This window comes from Danio aesculapii, chromosome 15, assembly GCF_903798145.1.
Source record: "Danio aesculapii chromosome 15, fDanAes4.1, whole genome shotgun sequence".
Lineage (NCBI taxonomy): Eukaryota > Metazoa > Chordata > Actinopteri > Cypriniformes > Danionidae > Danio > Danio aesculapii.
The window spans coordinates 12,271,358-12,296,783 of NC_079449.1; the positions used below are offsets into that span (position 1 = coordinate 12,271,358).

Genomic DNA, 25,426 nt, shown 5'->3' on the forward strand with positions numbered 1-25,426 from the left:
GTTTTATTAGTTTTATTTCTGCTACAATAAAAGCAACTTTTTAAAACCATTTAAGGTCAATGTTATTAGCCCCCTTAAGGATTTTTTTTCTCGATTGTCTACAGAAAAATATATTATTTTGGATACAATATATTGTTTTAAAAATGTACAATGTTTCTACTAAAATGTCAATAAAAGTCACATGTTAAACTGCAGGGCTGAACAGTCGACAGAGCAAAGATTAAGATCCCAAAATGTGGAAGCTTTTAAGAAATAGATGGTTTTTTATCATATAAATTATCGTTACACTGAACGAATTTTCAGTGTGTTGTTTTCTGACATTCATGGTAAAATGTACAGTATTATATTGTATTGTTTTTTAAGCTAATCTGCTGTGAGTCCTTGAATGAAACTCACATGGGTTGTTTGTGATTTAATCTCAGTGCTGTTTATTTAGATTACAAAAGGAGCAGAATAATGCATCGTTGTACACCGCATTAGCGCTGATACTTTCTGTTCCGGAGCTGTAGTCCCTGTAGCGTCTCACGTTATAGTCAAAGTCAGATTTTATGCCGCAGCCTAATCCCATGTCATTATCTTGTTCAAATAGGACGTCAGCGCGTCTCATCAGGAGCAGGAATCAGAGCGGGCTACGTGTTTGACATGTTCTTTCCTCTCCTATCGCCACTTCTCAGGCAGCTAAAGGGAAAGGAGCACGCCAGTACGGCTGGCTGCAGCATTTAAATGTGCCACGCTGATTATCTTGCCACTGTGTTTACGTATTCATTTATGTAAACATTATGCTAATGTGTTTTTCGGCTTGTCGCTTGTGTCCAATCGTGCCCTTCAAGTTTGACGTGAGGTGACTGATGCAGCCTTGATGTGAAGTTGCAGCTTCTGAGAGCAGTGGAGTGAGCCCAGATGCGCTGGAGATTTGTCATTGGCTCAAAAAAAGAGAGGTTTGAAAAGTCTCGCCGGTGCTCTCAGGAGGGGCCTTTCAGGAAAATGTGTCTTAAAATAGCTGACCCTTTTGTGTGCGCCACATTTGCTTTTTCACACTAAAGAGTGTCCGAGTATTGGTAGTCTCTAAGAGGTTTTTGAAGGCCGGCTGAAGCCATCATTGGATCAGAGGAGCCTGATAAAAGTCAGATGCCGCCTCCGTGTGTTGATCGTGTGCTCTCTAGTGTGTGTGTTGCTTTAAAGGAGTAGCTCACCCTAAAATGAAGGCTTCTCTTGCTGTATAGCTGTTAATAGTGAGTTGTCAAGTTGCCAAGAGCAACAAATAAACCACAAAACCACAGCAAACTTGTAAAAGTAAAGCTTTTAAAGTAGTTTTCACAGTGATGCCATGGAGGTTATGAGTTCCCTAAAGAACCTTTTAGTAGACAGTTCTAAGATGAATAAGATTTTTTTTTCTTGAAGATATTTTTAGTAACACTGTTACCAATTTCCTCTTTAATCTACAGTAACTTACTAGCAGCAATTCACCTGTAACTTACTGTAAATCAATTACAGCAAAAATACTGTGTTTACATTTACAGCACCATTGCTTTTGCTGTATATCTATTTGCAATGTTGTATATTTTTTCCGTACAATATACAGTCATTTTCACAATACAGTTCATATTACAGTTAAATACTGTGTGATTTACAAAAAAAGATCCCCTATTATGCATTATAAAATGTCATAGTTTGGTTTTGGGGTCTCCAACAACAGGTTGATGTGCACGCAAGGCCAAAAACACTTTCATTGTCTTATAATATGCATTCATTTTTACCTAATTATCCTAACAACTAATCTGCTGTGATTGGTCCGATGACCCAGTCTGTTGTGATTGGTCGACTGGGTTCAGAGCGAGACAGAAAGAAATGCCAATCACGGCTATGACGTAGCACAGAATATGTGAGAGCCCAATGCTGTTAAACACCAGCATATTACTCTACTCTTAACGCTAAACCCAAGTAATAACAACGACACACATTCAGTATTAACCCACACAGTGGCAAAAGTTACACTATTTTAAAAATTGACCGCACGTGTGTAAGAACAGCTGATGTTGGCCATAGCAATGACTAACGGCAGAGGATCCGAGTTCAGAAACGCATTTAAATCTGTAAAGGAAGAAGCACATGTTGCGCTTTTAACATGGGTTTGGATGCAATATGTGAACAGCCCCATAAAGATTTAACCTGAGAGATTCATTACAAGCACTTTTATTCTTCATTACTTCATTACAAGCATTTTTAGTAACACTGTTACCAATTTCCTCTATAATCTACAGTAACTTACTGGCAGCAATTCACCAGTAACTTACTGTAAATCAATTACAGCAAAAATACTGTATTAACATTTACAGCACCATTGCTTTTGCTGTATATCTATTTGCAATGTTGTATATTTTTACCGTACAATATACAGTCATTTTCACAATACAGTTCATATTACAGTTAAATACTGTGTGATTTACAAAAAAAGATCCCCTATTATGCATTATAAAATGTCATATTTTGGTTTTGGGGGTCTCCAACAACAGGTTGATGTGCACGCAAGGCCAAAAACACTTTTATTGTCTTATAATATGCATTTATTTTTACCTAATTATCCTAACGACTAATCTGCTGTGATTGGTCCGATGACCCTGTCTGTTGTGATTGGTCGACTGGGTTCAGAGCGAGACAGAAAGAAACGCCAATCACGTCTATGACGTAGCACAGAATATGTGAGAGCCCAATGCTGTTAAACACCAGCATATTACTCTACTCTTAACGCTAAGCCCAAGTAATAACAATGACACACGTTCAGTATTAACCCACACAGTGGCAAAAGTTGCACTATTTAAAAAATTGACCGCACCGCACGTGTGTAGGAACAGCTGATGTTGGCCATAGCAATGACTAACGATAGAGGATCGCGAGTTTAGAAACGCATTTAAATATGTAAAGAAGCACATTTTCGCTTTTAACATGGGTTTGGATGCAACATGTGAATAAATATTTAACCTGAGAGATGCATTACAAGCATAGATCTAAAATAGATAAGTGATTACAAGCCACATGGAGCGATTACAAGTTACAACACACAATTAAATACATAATTTGCAAACGACTCAAAACGAGGCAACAATTTTAATTACACTTGCATGTAGAAGAAACTGGTCCATGTGAACTGTAACAGTTACAGGCAAAGTCTCTGACAAAGTCCCATACATAATAGTCTCTGCTGCTTCTTCCTTTAATAGCAAACGGCTGACGAATCCCCTGTTGCAGCGTAGGTTATTGTATGAAAAATCTGAAAAATGACAGGAACAAACAACCCACTAGGTTGGCTATACTGTGGTGTTGTTGTGAAAATGAACTTTAACCCTTTATATCCCGCAGCCGAATTATCTGTCAGTGATCGTCATCTTCGTGTCATGATCAGTAATCCCCCATGCTTGGCTAGTGTCTGAAGGGAAAGGCGTGTTCACGTTTTAACAGATCCGGTACTTCATATTTGGGAATGTATCGACGTCTACGCATTCAGGCAAAAGAATCGAACCTAAAAACAATGAATTTATTTGACTGCGAGTCGACTATTTTGTTAAAGAGTCAATAGTTTTAAACACGGTGCACTTTCAGATTTAAACCTCAGCTGGATGTTTTCATTCACTTAGAGCTGTATTACACACTGCATAGGTCATTTTTAAAAACCCATAATAGGGGCTCTTTAACAATGAATATTACGAACCTTTTTCCATTCTAAGGAAATTTTGGGGGGAATGGTCAAGTTCTATGGATGTTTAAAGATGTATTGTCTTAATCTAACTTCATATATGGACAAACCCAACTGTACCGTACCATACCAAACCATACCGTACTGTACCACTCAGTGGAAACGGGCCATTAGACACACCAATCATCATCACACAAACACACACACACACACACACACGCACCCCAGAGAAAAAGAGGTCCTATAGCTGAGAGAGACACTGCACGCATGAAAATCGCGTCAGTGTTCTCAATTATAGTATGAGCGCATTTTATTATCAGTAACGGTTATATCGTTGTAATGGGGGAAACAGTAATACATTGAATTACTTGTTACTGAAAAAAAGTATCATCATTAGTAACCAGTTAATTTATAGGGCCATTATTCCCATCACTGTTCCTCATGGAACAGATTTTATTTTAAAGAATGTTCTCTGAATCTTCTAAAGAGCAAACAATGGCTTCACAGTAGAAATAAATCAAAACAAAATCCAGAATAACCACAGTATCTGTTTTTCCTTATAATAATTGTCAGTAGCATCCAATGTTGTTTGGACTCCATTAGCTTTCAAACATCCTATTTTGTAAAGAAAGTATGTTACATTGTTTTTAGATGAATTGAGTAAATGATCACAGAATTTTCGTTTTTAAATTGTTTCTTTAAGTGCTTTTTTGCTGATAATAATAAAAAAAAAAAATTCTTGAAACCACATTTGAATATCACATTTTTTTAATTAGGTACGATCTCCCACACATAGTTTCGGCAATTGCATTCCTGATGTTACACAACGGGGTCGTGGGAGAGTCATCGTCAGTGTTATGTCCCGTTAAATCATGTTTATGACAGGTACAAGCCGACTCCATTGGAAAGAATGATCAGCAGATGGGTGTCACACAAATCATAATGCCACAAGCCCAAGTGCTGAGGAAATAGGCGTCTTTTTGTAGCTCACTCATCATTCTTCTGGGTGGATATTAGCCGTAGGTGTATTGACAGCTGAGAAAACAGCAAGGGGATTTGAGATCTCTTCATACCTTCATTTTCCCTGCTCTCCTTCTCGCGGAGGAGAGATTTAATTCCCTGTAATTACTTTATTGACTCATTTGCAGAGCTGAATTGGCTCCAATCTGTCGTCAATAAAACATACACAGAGATGAGGAACGGCACGCCAATGCTTAAGTACAACATCGTGGTGGGTGGCGAATTTTCCTTTAACAGAGAGTGTGCCGTGGCAGCCGTGAGATTTCAACATCCGTATGTGACAATCGTACATCAAAATAGCATCATTTATGTTGCTCGGAATTATGATGGGATTACTCAGTTCTACATAATCCTTTGCAGATCTTTTGAGAGAAATCAACAGTTGCGTATTTAAGATATTTCCGAATGAAAGGCTGTGCCGGATGTGAAAGACGTTCAGATCCACACCAAAACTATTGGTTGGAGATCACCTGGATGAGGTGGTCTCGGCCTGGCTGAAGATGACTGGATTTACGTGGACATCAGTAATCAGTGTTTCCTCTAGGTTTTTTTTCCAGCTGTGGCGGCAGACTCTGTTGGACCTTTTACACAGATCTATCAACTACTTGTGGCGTTATTTCATTGACAAATGTAGTGAGGGCAGTATTACAAGTCGAGATCGCATTCATGGAATACGAGCATGTGAATCTCTGTGCTCGAGCGCCGATTTCCTCTGTTCGTGCACAAAACTTCTTGCACACCCTCAGATATACGCTGCTCAAGTGCAGATTTTCTTGTGCGCTCTCAAATAAACGCTGCTGAAGTGCAATTTAGTGTGTTTATGTAACGAGTATGTCTCTAATATTTATTAGATTTGCTAGTAATATTTATGAATGTCTTCAATAGACCTACAGAGTCCTTATGTTAAGTCCAGGTTAAGCAGGACTAAAATGCAGTATAAATGCAAACAGTGTTGAGCAAAACCAAAGTGAGCTGAGAAATGCCAATCTGAACTGTACCATTCTGCAAAGTGGAAAACTAGAGGTGTGAAAATGCTTTTAACCTCTAGCTGGCTGCAGTGAATTTAATGTATTTGCTAACTGAGTTAAAAGTGTCACGTTAAACTAAATCTAGATGAGAAATAATATGTCATTGTTATTTAGTGATCGGTTATCAATTTAAATGTATTTTTTAAATTATTATAAAATATACAGTTGAAGTCAGAATTGTAAGCCCACCTAAATTATTAGCCCCCCTGTTTATTTTTTTCCCCAATTTCTGTTTAACAGAGAGACGATGTTTTCTAAACATAATAGTTTTAATAACTCATTTCTAATAACTGGTTTATTTTATCTTTGCCATGATGACAGTAAATGTAAATGTTTTTTAAGACACTTCTATACAGCTTCAAGTGACATTTGATGGCTTAACTAGGTTAATTAGGTTAACTAGGCAGGTTAGGGTAATTAGGCAAGTTATTGTATAATGATGGTTTGTTCTATAGACTATCCAAAAAAAATTAGCTTAAAGGGGCTAATAATTTTGACCTTAAAATGGTGTTTAAAACAATTAAAACTGCTTTTATTCTAGTCGAAATAAAACAAATAAGACTTCCTCCAGAAGAAAAAATATTATCAGACATACTGTGAAAATTTCCTTGCTCTGTTAAACATCATTTGGGAAATATTTTTAAAGAGAGAAAAAAATTCAAAGGAGGGCTAATAATTCTGACTTCAACTGTAGTTATGAAATGTGACTTGAAATTTGCTGTGATATGTAGAAAATGTACGTTTCAAAAACTTTTTTGTGCATTTTGAGGTAAAGGGTAGTTCATCGAACATGAATACTTGCTGTAAATTTGTTCAGCTTCTGATCATCCAAGACTTTTTTCCTCTTCAGTGGAACATTAAAATATATCCAGTGCAAATAAACAGATAACGACACTTTGAGAGTCAAAACCCCCCCCAAAAAACACACACAGACAAAACCAAATTAATACACATGGCTCCTGATAATACATCGAGGTCTTTTGACCTAAAATGATTGGCCCGTGCATGAAACCGCACATTATTTACAGCGTTATTACCTTTATTCCACAGCCTCTGCAAACTGTCCTGAGTGTGTTTATGACAGTGCAATCTTCCTGTCGCATACTGACATAATGAAGTATGTTCATGTGATATACGTTCGCATCAGGAGGCTCAATCTCCAGACTATCGTGAGCATGCTCAGGACTGTTTGCTGAGGATGTAGAATAAAGGTAATAATGTTGTAAATAATGTCGAGTTTCTTGCACAGACTGATTTGGTTTTGTCTGTATGTAATTTTCTCTGACAATTAAGGCCCCAATAGATGTTCTGCTGCAAAAAAAGTAGTCTATGTCTAGGATTGCCTGATGATGAGGAAACTTAACACCAAATTTTGGGGTAAACTTTCCCAGTCAGGTTTGAAATCACCTGTGAAAACCACCTGAAAACACTTGCTAAGAGTTCTTGAAGGGATGAAACCTTGTAAGGCATTACTGTACATGATCAATGCTATATCAGTCTTTCATAAAAAAGGTAATCTTGTACCACAGTAGTTGACCTTCAGCACTATAATTAAAGTGAAGAAGTATCTGAGCTCTGTTTGGATCCCATTCTGATAGTGAGAGCTGTTCACGGTGTCCCTGGTCATGACATCTTCAGCTTTGAGTTGCTTTGGTAATTCAAACAAGATTATTTCCCTTTTATTTCAAATAAAACGAGACCATTAAATATATTAATTTATTGAAAATAGATTCTTATTGATGAGTTATATATAATAAAGTGTTTCAGTAAATATTTGAAGCCAAACATGAATCTTGTGCGTAGTTGGATATATTCCTTACACTAACAGTCAACTTTATCAAATGAAATGAGTGTAGTTAACTCAAAATTGACTGAAAGTTATTTCTACTCATTTGAAAAGAGTTTTGAACTCAGTGTTGAAGGTAATGAGTTAATTAAATACCTCATTACTTCAACTTAAATGGAGTAAGTTCACAGTACTCGTATAGATTAATTTTTTACTCAAATGGTTTGTAGCAATTGGTTTCCTTAAACGGTTTGAGTTGCCTTAACTTATTGGGTTTTACAGTACTCAGTTGGTTTGAGTTCTCTTCATTTATAGGGTTTTACTGTGCTCAAATTGTTTTGTTTACTCAAATGGACTAAGTTCACAGTACTCATTTGGATTAGTTTTTGAACTTACATTGTAAGTTGCAAATGGTTTCCTCAAATGGTTTGAGTTAATTGTAGTGTTTAAAAGGAATAGTTCACAAAAAATAACAATTTGTTGTCTTCTACTCGATTTGTTCCAATCCTGTTTAATTTGATTCCTGTTATTACAACTGATATTTTGAAGAATGTTGATTTGTCTTTCTACTATGATCTGGTCAGCTCCAACATTCTTCAAAATATCTTCTCTGCTCAAAAGAAACTGCTTGAGGGTGAGTAAATGAGTATTATTTTTATTTTTTGGATTGTAACTAAACTATTATTTTAATGATTGTAAATTGCATGATACACCTTGTGTTTGGTAGTGTAGTCTATTAAGTTACACATTTTAGGTGATATATTATACTTTGAATTGCTTTATTTTTGATTACAAAAATATAAAATTTGCAAAAACGCAAGAAATATTCTTAAATTGTTACTAAAATTAAAATGAAAGCATCAAAATGTAAAATAAAAGCTGTAATAGTTACTTAATGACACTAAAACAACACTGAATCCAGTCACTTATACTTCATTTTTGGAGTTTGTTTTCATAACCCAGATTGCAGTCCAGTACTACTGATCCATATTAGAAAAGGACAAACTAAATCACTTTTAAAAAGTCTTTCAGTGCTACATTGTGGGAGTAAACCAAATCAATGACTTCAGTGTGTAATAGGACATCTTGAAAATTTCTAGAGTTAGCCTGATAGCACTGAAAGCCTGCGTCCCACCCTGCAAATCACCATCCAAAGCCGCATGAACACGCACTAGACAACATCATTTAGTAACGTCTGTGAATGCACCAGTTATGTAATCCTGTGTGAACAGGGCGCACAGAGGTATGCAAATATATAATTTAATAGGTAGGTGGGACAGTGTTCGAACCTAACGTCTTGTTTGGACAAATCTTTTTTTTTTAACTTTACCATGATTGATTTGATTGGTTGATTGATTTGATTGGCTGATTGATTGATTGACGGATTAATTCATTTATTGATTTCACTTTATTATTGCTGAGGAAAATTTATTTGTCCAAGCAGCACACATCACATAAACTGCTTTAAATATACCACAAAATTACAAGTAAAAGGTCAGGTTCAATGCTCTGTTGTGAAAACTACATGGATGTTTATTTTGCTAGCGCACATTGTTATTCTTTAAGTGAACATTTAATCTGTGCAAGTTTTGCCGAGTTCATACGACACGATTTTCAAAGTAGTTGCGTCACAGATGTTTTCACACTGCATGACTATCTGGGGTAGCATTCTGTCACTGCTGTGTTTACACTGCAAGATGGATCGTCGACAGGGGGTTTCACACATACACGGCAACTGTATTGGTCCCCAAACTACATCTCACAATCAAACACACTCGAGAAGTGACATGGAAACAACACGAGGTATACGTAGGTAACGTAGCATATATTTTGTTATTAACTACATAATGAGAAAGCCTTTAGTGAGGTAGAAAATGTACTTATTTTGCTCACCTGGCTTTTGAAAGGAATTAGCAATTCTTGGGTCAAAAAAGACAGAAAAGAAGCCCTTTTAACTTCTCCCCCCAGCCTCCCACTGCAGATACTCACACTAGTGGATGCTGCTCTCTCATTGGCTGTAGGTAACCGACGATGTCATTTTTAATCAGAACACATCAATCAAATCGCCGACAGATCCAGATATTTAGCATGCCAAATATCTGACGGGTGTTTCAGGGGTGTCACGATTCTCTCAGATCGAGTCTTTGATAGTTCACAGTGTGTGATTGCTACTCACGTAAACGAACACCGATTTGCCACCGATTTGCCTGGCGATTTCTCAAAACCTGTTGGTGAATCAGCATCAGGACTAAAAACATGCAGTGTGAACTCGGCATTAATCCACTTCAAAAATTGTTTTGGTAATCTTCAGCCACAATATTCTTAACCATTATGGCACTGTTACCTATGTAACTGGTATGCACCGGACCGAATCAGCATATGAGTTTCGGTGCCTTATTTCAGTGCCACTGGTGCTGCGACAAGGACGTAAGAAAGTATCAAGGAATACATCAAAGGAACACATAGGTACGCATTGTGTCACACCATCTCTAAACATTTGACTCTAAACAACTTTTACATTAAACAACAGACATTGTCATCAATGTTAGGTTCTTGTGCTTAGGGAACACACTCACATAGGCAACATTCGCAGTATAGCGCATCCAGTAAGCGACTCCCTTTAGATTCAATAACACGCATGATCGCATTCATCAAATTTGCTTTAACTAAGCATTCTAAAGTATAGCACATGGAATCAACAAAATGTAGAGGAAGGTCTGCTTTCGACATCATCTGGCACTTTCACTGATTACATTTACACGGACACCAATAATCCGATTTTAATATGATTAAGACAATACTCTGATTAAGATTCTAACATGTAAACAGTAATTTTTTTGATTACCTTAAAGGACCACAGATATGCCACGAAATGCAGAGTTGTTGTTTTTTTCCATTTGGCGTACTCTATCAAATTCCATTAAAACACCACTCTTCCACATGTTCCTACATCATATTCTCATCCAATACCTCAGTATGTCACGGGGCATGAACAATATGTTGCTGAATGAATGTGAAAGTGCTGGGTTAAATTTGAAAAATGTAAAATGAAACACCCGAAATTGCATGAAACTCTGGAGGAAATGTAGATAGCGTGATGACGCAACGTTAATCAATCTTTGCTATATCATGTAACACCGGATCATAAAAAGAAAGTTCAAAAAGCAACTCATTTAAACACCCTAATCATGATATTGTCTTATTCAGATTAGAGCAAATATTTAAATTACCAAGGTCCATGTAAACGTAGTCACAAGCCCCAACCATAGAAAAAAAGGTGTTCCCTGATTTTGATGACAGACTTTTTTTCCACAGGTAAGTAGTAAGCCAATGTAATGTTAATTGCGTAATGCAAATCTTAAATTCACATAAACAAACAAATGATCAAAAGAAATACACTGTAAAAAATAAATCCGTAAAATTTACGTAAAAAAAAACAGCAGCTGTGGTTGCCAGTATTTTACTGTTAAAAATACGGTACAAACTGTAAAAGTAATTTATCATTTTTACAGCAAATTACCGTATTTTATTAATTTATAGATTTTTTTTTAATTACCAACATTTACACATCTTTTGTTACACAGACACTTTAACACAGCCAATTGCAGGTGATGATAAGAAAGTTACATAATGAACCAATGCTCATCACTGTGCTCTTTTCCCACAAGCAGAAAAGAGTATCAGTGGATAGAAGGTGCTCGGTGTCATTCACACAGCTACTAAACACCAGTATGTTAACACGCATAAAATTAAAGTCATGAAATAAACATTGTTTATCAACATTAGATGTAACGTAAATCTCTAATGTACATAACTGTGTCATGGGGAAACAACTAAAAAGATCCATAGTAATGTCAACAAAAAGCATAAAAAGTGATGTGCCATGTAGGGAATTATGGGAAAGTCAGTTTACGGTTATTCACCGTATATATTAAGGAAACACACTATTAACCAGGTTACGGATTTTTCCTGTAGCATTTTTACAGTTTTTTTTTTACCGTTGAAATCACGGCCATTTTTTACAGTGTATATTAACACAATTCAATTCACATATAATAGAAAATATGAATTGATTCGTACTTTAAACCATAATCAAACTTTTGTCGAATAAAAGTTTTTCTAGTGTAATCCACCATAATTTTATTGCTCAAAAGTATTGGTACCGTTTTAAAAGTATAGATTTGGCGAATAAAATATTTTTCTAAAGTAATCAACCATAATTTTATGGCTCAAAAGTATCGGTACCATTTGAAAAGTATCGATTTAGCGAATAAAAGATTTTTCTAAAGTAATCCACCATAATTTTATGGCTCAAAAGTATCAGTGTCATTTGAAAAGTATCGATTTGGTGAATAAAAGATTTTTCTAAAGTAATCCACCATAATTTTATGGCTCAAAAGTATCAGTATCATTTGAAAAGTATCGATTTAGCGAATAAAAGATTTTTCTAAAGTAATCCACCATAATTTTATGGCTCAAAAGTATCAGTGTCATTTGAAAAGTATCGATTTGGTGAATAAAAGATTTTTCTAAAGTAATCCACCATAATTTTATGGCTCAAAAGTATCAGTACCATTTTAAAAGTATCGATTTAGCGAATAAAAGATTTTTCAAAAGTAATCCACCATAATTGTATGGCTCAAAAGTAACGGTACCATTTTAAAAGTATCGATTTAGTGAATACAAGATTTTTCTAGAGTAATCCTCCATAATTTTATGGCTCAAAAGTATCGGTACCATTTTAAAAGTATCGATTTAGCACCGGTATTAAAATAACCCCAAATGATACCCAACCCTACTCATTATTCCCTTTCAGTTGGAAGTACATCAACAAAATGAAATAAGCGTCTCAGCCACTTCAGGTTCACACATTTAATATATGCTTTTGGGATGTGAAGAGACTTTCAACCAGCTTAACAAAATGTTTCTGAAGACCCATTTCACCTTTGATATTCAGTATTACTGTATGAGAACAAGCACCAGTTCTCTAGACTGAATTATTCTCAATGTAACAATAAAAAACAGCAACATCACATGTATAGAAAATCCCTGATCTGCTGTCAATCTTATAAAAAAGCCTAATGTAAAAGTAGCAGCATCTCTACTTTTAGCCTGTTACTGTTTACATTTGCAGTGTGTAGAGTCGGAAATGAATGATTTTTTCCATCCTAACCTTGACTCGCATCTGAGATTTTCTGTTGTTGTCTTTGTGTCTTCGTAGGTGTGTGTGGGCAGCAGGCGTTTAAGACGGAGCCGCGTAATGTGACGGTCAGAGCAGGGGCCACGGCTCTGCTGAAGTGTGAAGTGCTGAGGGCCTCAGGGGCCGTGCAGTGGGTTAAAGACGGGCTGCTCCTGGGACCCCTGCGATCTCTGCCTGGATACCCGCGATACAGCATGACAGGAGACCAGAAGAAAGGTGAGAGCTCAGAGGGAAGGGAGGAATGACATGCGGTGATTAAAAACAAACATCTTTGAGTTGTTGAGATGTTTGCTGACATGTTGTTAGACGTGCGTGAGCGAGCAACCGTCCCCACAGAGAATGAGAAACCGTTTGAGGGGAAAATGGTACAGTACAATTAAAGTTGGCTGAATGTGCTGAAGTATTACGTTTGTCTGTTTGTTTGTTCATGTTTGTGACTATTTATTTAGTTATGTAATGAACGTCAAACACTTATATGGAATGTTCATTATTTTAGTCATTGATTGGTTGGTTGGTTGGTTGGTTGGTTGGTTGGTTTGTATTAAAGAACGAACGAACGAATGAACGAACGAATGAACGAACGAATGAATGAAAGAACCAATCAATCAATCAATCAATCTATCTATCTATCTATCTATCTATCTATCTATCTATCTATCTATCTATCTATCTATCTATCTATCTATCTATCTATCTATCTATCTATCTATCTATCTATCTATCTATCTATCTATCTATCTATCTATCTATCTATCATTTGTTCTTTTCTTTATTTGTTTGTTCATTCATTCCTTTGTGTTTCCAAAAATTTTGAATGCTACTTTGATTGAATTGTTCATTCATTTGTTTCGTTTATTTGTTTTTCATATTTGTTTCAGAAATGTCATATTTATTCATATTTGTGATGATTTATTTAGTTATATAATGACTAGTTATTGTTATTGTAGTTATTTAATTATATAATGTCACAACACTAATTTGGATTGATTGGTTGGTTGATGTTTGTTATTATTTATTTAGATAATTATAGTTATATAATTAATGTCACAACACCAATTTAGTGTTTGATTGATAGACACTGATTGATTGATTGATTGATTGATTGATTGATTGATTGATTGATTGATTTGTTTGTTTGTTTGTTTGTTTGTTTGTTTGTTCATTTGTTTGTTCGTCTGTGCATTCATTTGATTGTTTGTTCATTCTATTTTGTGATTATTTATTAAGTTATATTATGAATGTCACAACACTAATGTAGAATGTTATTTTCATTGATCGGTTGGTTGATTGTTTTTTTGTTTGTTTGTTCATTTGTTCATTTATTTGTTTGTTCATTCATTTATTTGTTTAAGTTGTTTTTGTTCGTTTGTTCATTCATTCATTCATTCATGTTTGTGATTATTTATTTACTTATTTAATGAATGGTACAACACTAATTTGGAATGTTATTTTAATTGGATTGATTGATTGATTTGTTCGTTCGTGCTTGTTATTATTTATTTATATAATTACAGTTATATAAATAATGTCACAACACTAATTTGGAATATTCAATGTTTTAGTCGATTGATTGATTGAATGATTGAACAATTGAACAATTGATTGATTTGTTTGTTTGTTGGTTTGTTTGTTTGTTTGTTTGTTTGTTTCGTTCGTTTGTTTGTTCGTTCGTTCGTTCGTTCATTCGTTCGTTTGTTTGTTCATTCATGTTTGTGATTATTTATTTTGTTATATAATGAATGTCACAACACTAATTTGGAATATTATTTTGATTTGTTGGTTGGTTCGTTCCTGTTATTATTCATTTAAATAATTATAGTTATATAATTAATCACAACACTAATTTGGAATATTCAATATTTTAGTAATTGATTGGTTGGTTGGTTGGTTGGTTGGTTGGTTGGTTGGTTGGTTGGTTGGTTTGTGTGTTTGTTCGTTCCTTCATTAATTAGTTTGTTCGTTCATTTGTTCGTTTGTTCATTTTTGTGATTACTTATTTTGTAAAATAATGAATTTCACAACACTAATTTGGAATGTTATTTTGATTGATTGGTTAGTTCTTTTTTTGTTCATTCATTCATTCATGTTTGTTATTATATATTTAAGTAACTATAATTATATAATCAATGTCATAACACTAATTTGGAATATTTGATTGATTGGTTTGTTTGTTTGTTTGTTCATTCGTTTATTCATGGTCGTGAGTGGTTATTTAGTTATATAATGAATGTCAAAACACTAATTTGGAATATGCATTATTTGATTGATTAATTGATTAATTTCTTGATTTATTCACTTCACTTATTCATTCACTGTTTTTTTTATTAGATTTCATAAGATGTTCATGACATTATGATATTACCGTTAATTTATTGTAATCCTGAGAAAATTCTCTGGAGTGTTTGAGAAATGATAAATTAGGGATAAAAAAGTGTTGTTGTTGTTGTTTTTTTCTGCAGCGTGAAAGACTATTAGTATGAATCATTAGAAAATGTTTTGCTCATGCCTCAGTCTCAGTTTCTAGTTCAGATGCAGCCTTCCTCATCAAAATGCGCTCAGCTCTCTTAAAAACAGCTTAGCGAGATGCTATCAAAGGGCTTCTAATTTAAGCACCGGAGACAGATTTAAGAAATTAGGCTTTTCTTGAGTGAGGACTCCAAACCCCCCCCCCACCCCTTCGTTCCTTTCCAAAAAATTAAACATAAAGATAAAATCAGCTCTGAATTACTCCTATTTTTAATGTCCATTGAGAGTAAATTGGGATTATTATGCGGTAGGGAATAACCTATAATGCCTGGCCAGTGCGCACTGTGTATATAAAAAAAGCCAATTAAAAGACAATACTAAACAAGTCCCGAGCATCTGCTCCTCTTTGTGGAGAACAAAAGCTGCTCTACGGCCTAGAAAGAGAGGCAGTTTGTGCCAAATGCAAGTAGAAATGCTTTAAAAATGCTTACGCTACTCAATGTTAGCGCTAGCGCCAGCAGGCATTGATAGCATGACGGATAAAGAGTGCCATGTAGGGGACAAATGATATCATAAAAAGACACACTGAAAGCATCTTTAATGTTAACCCTGCCAACCTTAATCTACTGATACGCAGACATGTATCCTCACAAGCGGCATGACAAGCAATCGGTTCGCACGCACACACGCTAAAGGAAATGAGTGAGAGAACGGCCAGAGTCCCCGTCAGCGTTTCATATTGCTTGTCAGAGGGATAATTATTGGACTTCTTCAAACATGCGCTCGCAAACACCCTGAACTGCAACACCGCGGCAGCCTGTACCCAGTGCAATTTCAAGAGAGTGGAAAATCATTAATGATTTGAAAGTGGTTTCCTTTCCTTCTATGATCACATAGATCTGAAAATTGCTGCTGGTTGGTGTTAATTATCCTGCCATCCTGGCTGACACCTCCTTTTTTCAGCGCTGGAAGTTGTCATATCAGGATACTATTTTCTGCATGTTAGTTTTCTTCGGAGGGGAGGAGAGAAGGAAAAGAGGGGGAAAGAAAAATGTTCAAAGCTCGAACAGCTTGCATAAACTTCGGCGGAGCAGCCATTAATCCTGGCAGAATGGTAGTTGAACAAACAACCCCTTGGTGGCACAATATTCTGCTAGTAAATAACAAGCATCTTGCACACAAAGGAATGATGTTGAAGAGCTGCATCAAATAGAATGAATCACGTTGTTCTCTCCGCTGCGCTCGTAGCTAATTGGGACTGTTAATTTGAGATTGCATGCAAATTTAGCTCTGCCATTTGACAGTTGTGAATTCTTTGCTCCGATTTGTTTGCTGCTAGTTAAAAGTGGGTTTCAAGAAGCGTTTGAATATGCCAAATCAGCACACTTGTGTAAATGGTGGGAATCAGCGTTTAAATAACCCAATATATCAATGCATACGTTCATGGAATATTCTGTGTTGTGTAAAACTGTCGGTTTACAAAAAGCGGTATTAATGTTGTTAAACTGTGGGTGTTTAATAGTTACTCTATTATTTGGCAAGGACTAAGTCATTCAGCGTCAATCCACAACACTAGTATGGTGTTTAATTGATAGTCATTGATTGATTATGTTATTATATTTATATAAGTAATGTCACAACACTAATTTGGAATATTCAATATTGAAGTCATTGATTGATTTGTTTGTTTGTTCGTTCGTTCGTTTGTTCATTCGTTCATGTTCGTTATTATTTTATTTAATTATATTATGATTGTCACAACACTAATTTGGAAAAGTTATTTTGATTGATTCGTTTGTTCGTTCTTTCGTTCGTGTGTGTTTGTTCATATTTATTTATAGATATAAGTCAAATAATTCATGGTACAACACTAATTTTGATTATTCAATGTTGTAGTCATTGATTCATTGGTTTGTTTGTTTGTTTGTTTGTTTGTTTGTTTGTTTGTTTGTTTGTTCATTCATTTGTTCGTTTGTTCATTCATTTGTTTGTTCATTCGTTCATGTTTGTTATTATTTAATTAATTATATTATGGTTGTCACAACACTAATTTGGAAAGTTATTTTGATTGATTTGTTCATTTGGTTAATTCGTTCTTTCGTTCGTATGTGTTTGTTCATATTTATTTATAGAAATAAGGAAAATAATTAATGGCACAACACTAATTTGGAATATTCAATGTCCTAGTCATTGATTCATTGGTTTGTTTGTTTGTTTGTTTGTTTGTTTATTTGTTCGTTCGTTTGTTATTATTTAATTATTTTATGATTGTCACAACACTAATTTGGAATGTTATTTTGATTGATTCATTCGTTCTTTCGTTCGTATGTGTTTGTTCATATTTATTTATAGATATAAGTCAAATGATTAATGGCACAACACTAATTTGGAATATTCAATGTTGTAGTCATTGATTCATTGATTTGTTTGTTTGTTTGTTTGTTTTTTTGCTTGTTTGTTTGTTCATTAATTCGTTTGTTCATTAATTTGTTCGTTTGTTCATTCGTTAATTCGTTAATGTTTGTTATTATTTATTTTATTATTTTATGATTGTCACAACACTTATTTGGAATGTTATTTTGATTGATTCGTTTGTTTGTTCTTTCATTCGTGTGTGTTTGTTCATATTTATTTATAGAATTAAAGTCAAATAATTAAAGGCACAACACTAATTGGAATATTCAATATTTTAGTCATTGAAATACTCAATTATTTGGCAAGGACTTATTCATTCAGTGTTTATTTATTTAGAATCTAATGTGTTTAATGTTTTAATTACAAAGAGGAGAGTGATGATACTGGCCAAAGATTAGGGCCTACGTTCATAAAAGCATGGACTCTGCAATATTTTAACCCTGGTCTACAAACAAAAAGGGCCCCAAGTAAGGTCAGCTCTACAGAAAGTGACCTAGATGGATTGTGACAATATAATGCATTGTATAATAATGGATAAACGGATAATAATGCAAATAGATTCAAATGTGTTATCCAATAAACAAATAAATACATAAACATACTGTGCTATGTAGAGTAAAAAAGAAATGAGGCAATAACTGGGGAAATGTAGCTACTATTTAAAGTAAACTCAATTAAATTAACTGTGTGAAATCTGCCTTTATAAGCATGTGTTACAACTAATCCTCTGTCTGTTACAACTTGCCCCGCAGGTGGGCTAAATAGTAAAATTTTTACTCCTGGCACTTTTGGCAATACTGCACAGAAACCATAAGTCCGGTGATCATAATTTCAGTGCTCATTTGTAGGAGAGGCTTGTATGTTGTTGTTAAAACAAATAGGGTTTGTCTAACCCCATTACTTTGTTCGTTATTTGACCAAAACCAAAAAGTGTTACTTTGTGCCCCGCTCTACCCTAAGTCTGATGTAACTCTCCAACCAATCAACTCTAATAACTTGACTTCTAGTTGATCATTTTGAAAAGTGGCAGAAGGTATTCTTCATCTGTTGAACTGTATCCCAATCATTACAAATACTGCAGAAGACCTATTGGAAGCCGCATGGACCCAATATTATCATAGAAATCAGTCAAGTTTGGTGAAGGAAAAATCATGGTTTGGGGTTACATTCAGTATAGGGGCGTTCGAGAGATCTGCAGAGTGGATGGCAACATCAACAGCCTGAGGTATCAAGACATTTGTGCTGCCCATTACATTACAAATGAATCTAAAGAATCTTGATGAACTCTGGGAGTTCTGCAAGAACACTTTCTTTGCCATTCCAGATGACTTTATTAATAAGTGATTTGAGTCATCGCAGAGATGTATGGATGCAGTCCTCCAAGCTCATGGGAGTCATACACAATTTTAATAATTTTTCTGCTGCAATGTGACTTTATATTCTATACTGGACATTATTTCTGTTAAGTGACAAGACTTTTGTCTCAGCAAAGTCAGACCTTACTGTCTTAATTAAATAATTAATAATATTTTATTTTGGTAAAATAAGCGTAATCTAGAGGCCTTTGCCTTTCATTTAAGTCACTTCTGATACCAAATGATCAACTAGAAATCAGGTTAATATTTGTTGTTCCAAAACCTTGGATAGGCGACAAGACTTTGCCAGGTAGTGTGTTCTAGTTCTATTGTCTCTGTGAACAATGTCAATATCAGAGACATAGATTTAGGGTGTATGGAGGGGACAGCCAATAATGTCCCTCCAATATCCGCCAACTATTAAAATGTCCCCACAAATAATTTAATTCACTTTTATAAAATCGAGCTGTCAATATTAAACTAGACATCCAGAAAGGGTTAAATCACGTTCTCTCCTCGGGTCGCACTGCCCCCGAAACACACTGCTGTCACATGAGAGGCTGTAGCGGCCTCTACACAGATACAAACAGCGAGCACCAAAATTGTGCAGGTGAATTTCCCGTGCAAGAATAAGGTGTGTGAAGGTGTGTGACACGCAAGTTAGAATGGCGGCTGCAAACAAAGGTGGACATAAGGAGCTCCTTTTTTAAGGACCAGTTGAATAATTTATAGCTATTCACCCATCCCCACCAATGTCAAGTGCAAACCTCGGCCCTTGGTCAATATAATAGCAATAAGTCAACAATAAGCAATCCTAAATGCATATTTAGAATTTTGTTATGCTAATTTATTCAGTATATATGTTTCCATTGTATTTTTCTGTGCATTTTGTCATATGGGATAAAACGTTGATCCAACTCAGTTGTGTGCATACATTTTTCTTTTTCTAAATTCATGCACATTTCGGCATTTCTATTATGCATTTGTTATTCCAGAATGTGCATGGCTGGAAACACAGCTATTGAAACATAACAATTGTGCCACGTTCCTTTCTTCCCATTTCCTAACAGGCCAGTACCATCTTCAAATTCTGGACGCGACATTAGAAGACGACGGCCCCTACGAGTGCCAAGTGGGTCGGTCTGAGAGCAGCCGCTCCATTGTGTCCCGTACAGTCTGGCTCAATGTGCAGAGTAAGCAAACTTTCATCTTTTACCACCGAGTAAAGCAGGCGAGGGTGCAAATGGGGAAAAAAAGAAGCACATGGGACAACTTTAGCCATGACAGATAGCTCAACCAAGGCCGCTAATGGCTGCGCACGCATTGAAAAGGTGACACGCGATGGCAAACCTAAACCTGTCACCATCGCCACATTCAGGGTACTAATGAGCCGAGGAGTTTGTGTGCAGTGTGCTGGAGAATCCCTTGTGCTCGGCTTCAGATAAAGTCCCATTGGTCACAGGTGTATGACAGGGCTGATAGCGCGCATTAGTGATGTGGCCAATTAGTTAGCGCACTTGGCCACCGAGGATAGGGCACTTATAGCAGGCAACATCTGAGGCTTACCTGAGTGAACTACTTGAGCGGAAGAGAGATCCTCCTGCTTGTGGGTGATAACTTTTTTCTTCTAAATTGGTTTCTTTTTTTAACTGTATGGTGAAATGTAATATGTCCAGATGGGTTTTGCTTTGTCCTTTGCTGGAGGAAATATTATAAAGGTGATAAATGTAAGTGCTGCTTTAGAGAGAGAAATGAATATTTGGATGAATATATAATCATATGGAATAATATGGAATATTCATGAAAATAAGTTGCACTTTTTAAAAAAGTGGAATAAAAAATTATTATAAATATAGATGATCACAATATTATACTATAATTATAATTATAATAATTATACATAATATATAAACTGTTACAAACGGATGTATTATTGTAAAATGTCTGGAAAATATAAATAAAAATATACTTTTTAAAATGATTATATACATAATTTTTGATAAATTATGTAAAAAATACATTTTAATTATTATAAAATAAATGGAAAATAAAATATGGATGATAATAATGATAATAATAATAAAAAAAAATAATAATTATTATTATATTTATTATTATTATTATTATTATTATTATTATTATTATTATTATTATTATTATTATTGGTAATAATAATAATAATAATAATTATTATTATTATTATTATTATTATTATTTTAATAATAATAATAATAATAATTATTATTATTATATTAATAATAATAATAATTAATCTTACTTTGACTTTTGCTAAATTGGTTTCTTTTTTTAACTGTATGGTGAAATGTAATATGTCCAGATGGGTTTTGCTTTGTCCTTTGCTGGAGGAAATATTATAAAGGTGATAAATGTAAGTGCTGCTTTAGAGAGAGAAATGAATATTTAGAAAAAGTTGCACTTTTTAAACAAGTGGGATAAAAAATAATTACAAATATAGATTATCATATGATTATAAATAGTTATAAACATATGCATTATTGTAAAATGTTTGGAAAATATAAACAAAACGATTTTTTTAAACAAATAAATAAATATTTTTTTTAGGATAAATTATACAATAATATGTTTAAATTATTATAAAATAAATGGAACATAAATAACAATAATAATAATAATAATAATAATAATAATTAATATTATTATTGTTATTATTGTGGTTATTGATGTCATAATAATAATAATAATAATAATAATAATAATTATTGTTGTTGTTGTTGCTGTTATAAATATTATTGATGTAATAATAATTATTATTATTATTATTGTTAATAGTATTATTATTAGTAGTAGTAGTATTAGTATTATTAGGATAATAATAATTGATGTTTGTCCTTTGGTGTCAACTTATTTTCATTAGTTTGTTTTATTATTTATTGTTATTTTTATATCTCTATTTATTCATGCATTTATTTATTTTTAATTGTTAAATAGAAACATACTCTAGAAACACTTATGAAGGTATCAAACTCTGCTGTTTTACTGTGAGAAACCGTGATTTGGAAAGAATAACTAACTAACTAAATAAATAAATAGTGTTTAAATTTTTTTTAAATATAAATAAATATATATATATATATATATATATATTTTTTTTTCTAAAATAATAATATTTTTATTACTTATCCAGTATTTGTTTTGTCTTTTGCTGTACAATGAATTATGACAGTGATCAAGTGCTGCTTTTGTTTTAGAGAGAAAGATAATAATTTGAAAAAAAAAAAAAATATATATATATATACAACAAAAATAATTTTATTAACAATAATTATGTATATAAATGATGAAAAATGTATTTAATAAATCTAAATATTATGTTAAATCTTAAATAATTACTATTATTAAATAGTTGTTTTAGTATACATTATATTGAAAAACCTTTAATTATTATAAAATAATATTAATTAATCTTCTTCTTCTTCTTCTTCTTCTTCTTCTTCTTCTTCTTATTCTTATTCTTATTCTTATTATTATTATTATTATTATTGATGATGATGATGACAATAACAGTAATACTACTACTACTAATAATAATATTAATAATTATAATAATAATAATTGGCAAAATAATAACTCATCTTTGTCTTTGTTTGTTTATCTATCTATTTATTTATTCATTCATTTAGTTGTAATTATATACCACAAACATACTCTAGAAACATTCCTGAAGGTAGTCAGATGCTGCTGTTTTACTGAGAGAAACAATAATTTGGAAAGAACAAACTAAATAAATAAATAAAGTTTCACTTTTTGTCAAAGTAGAGCTTTTTTTTTGGTTTGTTTGTTTTTGGGGTCAGTCCAATATATCGGTTTGTGACTTGGCTGCGATTCTCTTTGTATTGTGTGAACCTACGAGGCCGAATCGCCCTTGAGAATACCTGAAGGAAATTCATAAGACATCAGAGCGAAGCAGTTTGACTTTGTGTCAAATTGATTTCAGTGAAAGATGCTGGTAGTTATTGGTTCAATTCTGTGCAGGTCTTCTTTCCAATCAGAGTTCAATTTGAGGATCTTTGGAGCCGTTTCAACATGTCAATTCCTTAAGCACTCGAGCCCTGAGGATGTTATTACTCAATCGTTCTTGACTCGTTTTGATTTGGACATGACCGGAAGACAGATTCAGCGACTCACTAACTTAACAACTGCTCAGATTGGATCATTGAGTCAGTTTTTAAATCTACAACTACCGTGACCCAACAGTCATTAAATTACTATTGTAGTTTTTATTAATAGCTATATATATATATATATATATATATATATATATATATATATATATATATATATATATATATATATATATATTAATACACACACACAGTTGAAGTCAGAATTATTAGCCCCCTGTTTATAGAAATATATATATTTGTATAAAATATGTATATATTTTGAACACATTTCTAAACATGATAGTTTTAATAACTCATTTCTAATAACTGATTTATTTTATCTTTGCCACGATGACAGTAAATAATATTTTACTTGATATTTTTCAAAACACTTCTATACAGCTTAAAGTGACATTTAAAGGCTTAACTAGGTTACCTAGGCAGGTTAGGGTTATTAGGGTTGTTAGGGTTATTAGAGTTATATATTGTATAACAATGGTTTGTTCTGTAGACAGTCGGAAAACAATGAGCTTAAAGGGGCTAATAATTTTGACCTAATTTTGGTTCATAATTTTTTAAACTGCTTTCATTCTAGCCATTCTAAACTGCTTTCATTCTAACAAATAAGACTTTCTCCAGATGAAAAAATATTATCAGACATACTGTGAACATTTCTTTAATCTGTTCAACATCATTTTAGAAATATAAAAAAAAGAAAAAAAATCAAAGGGGGGCTAATAATTCTGACTTCAACTGTATATGATAATATTTTAATTTATTTATTTCTGTTTGTAGTTGTGTTAATTATGTTGTGTCAAAAATGTCTTTTTTCTGTAGTTTGAATGTTTTTAACATCATTTATTATTTTATTTGCGTTTTTTAAGTTCCACCATTTTAATTAAATACAGTTTTAGATTTAGGTTTTATTTTTAATTATTTTACTTCACTTATAATTATTTACATTATTAGATCATTTACATTTATATTTACATTACTATATCATTAATACACTTTTCTTAACATCTGAGCAATTCATTATAAGTTAACTTACCAAAAATATTTTAAGTGCTTATAATTTTCAACCTGTATTATCTGACTTTTTCATTTTAGGTGTATTGATTTTAACAATTTTGTGTGTTTATCTTTTCATTTTCATTTTCAGATTTTTATCAAATAACAAAATTATAAGCGATATATTTAATTGCAATCTAAATATTCACATATTATGTACTGAATGTTTATAAAAGCATCAGTCAAGCCCTAACTCTATATTGTTACCTATTATGATTTTTCTCCCAATAAAAATAATTCTTGTTGCAATTATAATAATGTCCTAACATGTTTTGGTACCATATTTTTAAACATGTTTTTAACGCAGCTTAGAAGTTTTAATAATGTTAAGGATATTTTTATCTATTAGAAATAATTAATAACATTTAAATAATAAATTAAACTAAATGTGCAGAAAGGAAGATTATAATACTGAATAATTTGTTTCTCACACAAAGTGGTTGCAACACAGGCTCATTGTATAAACGTACCTCATATACATTTCTGGAGAGCGCGAATTATGTAGCCTGAGGTATTATGTACCCAGAGGTAAGCCTGACCGCTTACCTCCATGTGGACGGCTTTTCTGTTGTTACCAGTTTGTTCATTGGCTCACCAAGTCGGTGGACTTGAGACACAGAGAGGAGTTGACTGCGATGACTGGGTTTGGGTCTGGCTTAGAAAGTTTCCAGAAAGCAGGTAAAACAAAAGGCAAAATAAAATAATCAAGTAAATAACAAGGTGGGAACATGGTAAGATCTGAAAACGTGGTAAAAATAAAGCTAGGGTTTTTCTTTTTCTGGATTGCTTTTGAAAACACTGTCGGTTGGGTTTAGGGAAGGAGGTGGGTGAGGTTATCGTTGGTCAGTCAGTCAGTCGACAGCGGCCTCTGGTGGATGTATGCGAAACCAGCAGCCACTAATGGCACTCGTGAGATAAATTTGAGCTCTGAAAAAGCATATACAGCGGCCTTTGGTGGATTCGCGAATACAAAAACTGCAAAAAGACGTACCTCCTGGGAAGTATTTGGCTCTATTGTTTTTAATTCTAAGAGAAGACTGATTAAGCGTAAGCAAATAAGTATTAATAGAGTGGGTGTTGAGAGTGTCGATCAGTATAAGTATTTGGGAACTGTTTTAGATAATAAATTGTCCTTTTCTGTACTAAAATGTTGTGTAAGTAGGGGCAACAAAGACTATACTGCTTACAGAAATTAAGATCTTTTAATATAGATAAACCCCTTATGTGCATGTTTTACACACATTCAGTC

The 25,426-nt window shown here is 33.5% G+C and overlaps 1 protein-coding gene across 1 annotated transcript in view; it reads left to right on the top strand.

Moving 5' to 3' along the window:
• Positions 1-25,426, top strand: part of nphs1 (NPHS1 adhesion molecule, nephrin) — a 177,781-nt gene that overhangs the window by 20,291 nt on the left and 132,064 nt on the right. The window contains exons 4-5 of the mRNA XM_056473002.1: positions 12,747-12,941; positions 20,032-20,154. Of these exons, the coding sequence (XP_056328977.1) occupies positions 12,747-12,941; positions 20,032-20,154 (318 nt within the window). The remainder of the gene's footprint in view (positions 1-12,746; positions 12,942-20,031; positions 20,155-25,426) is intronic.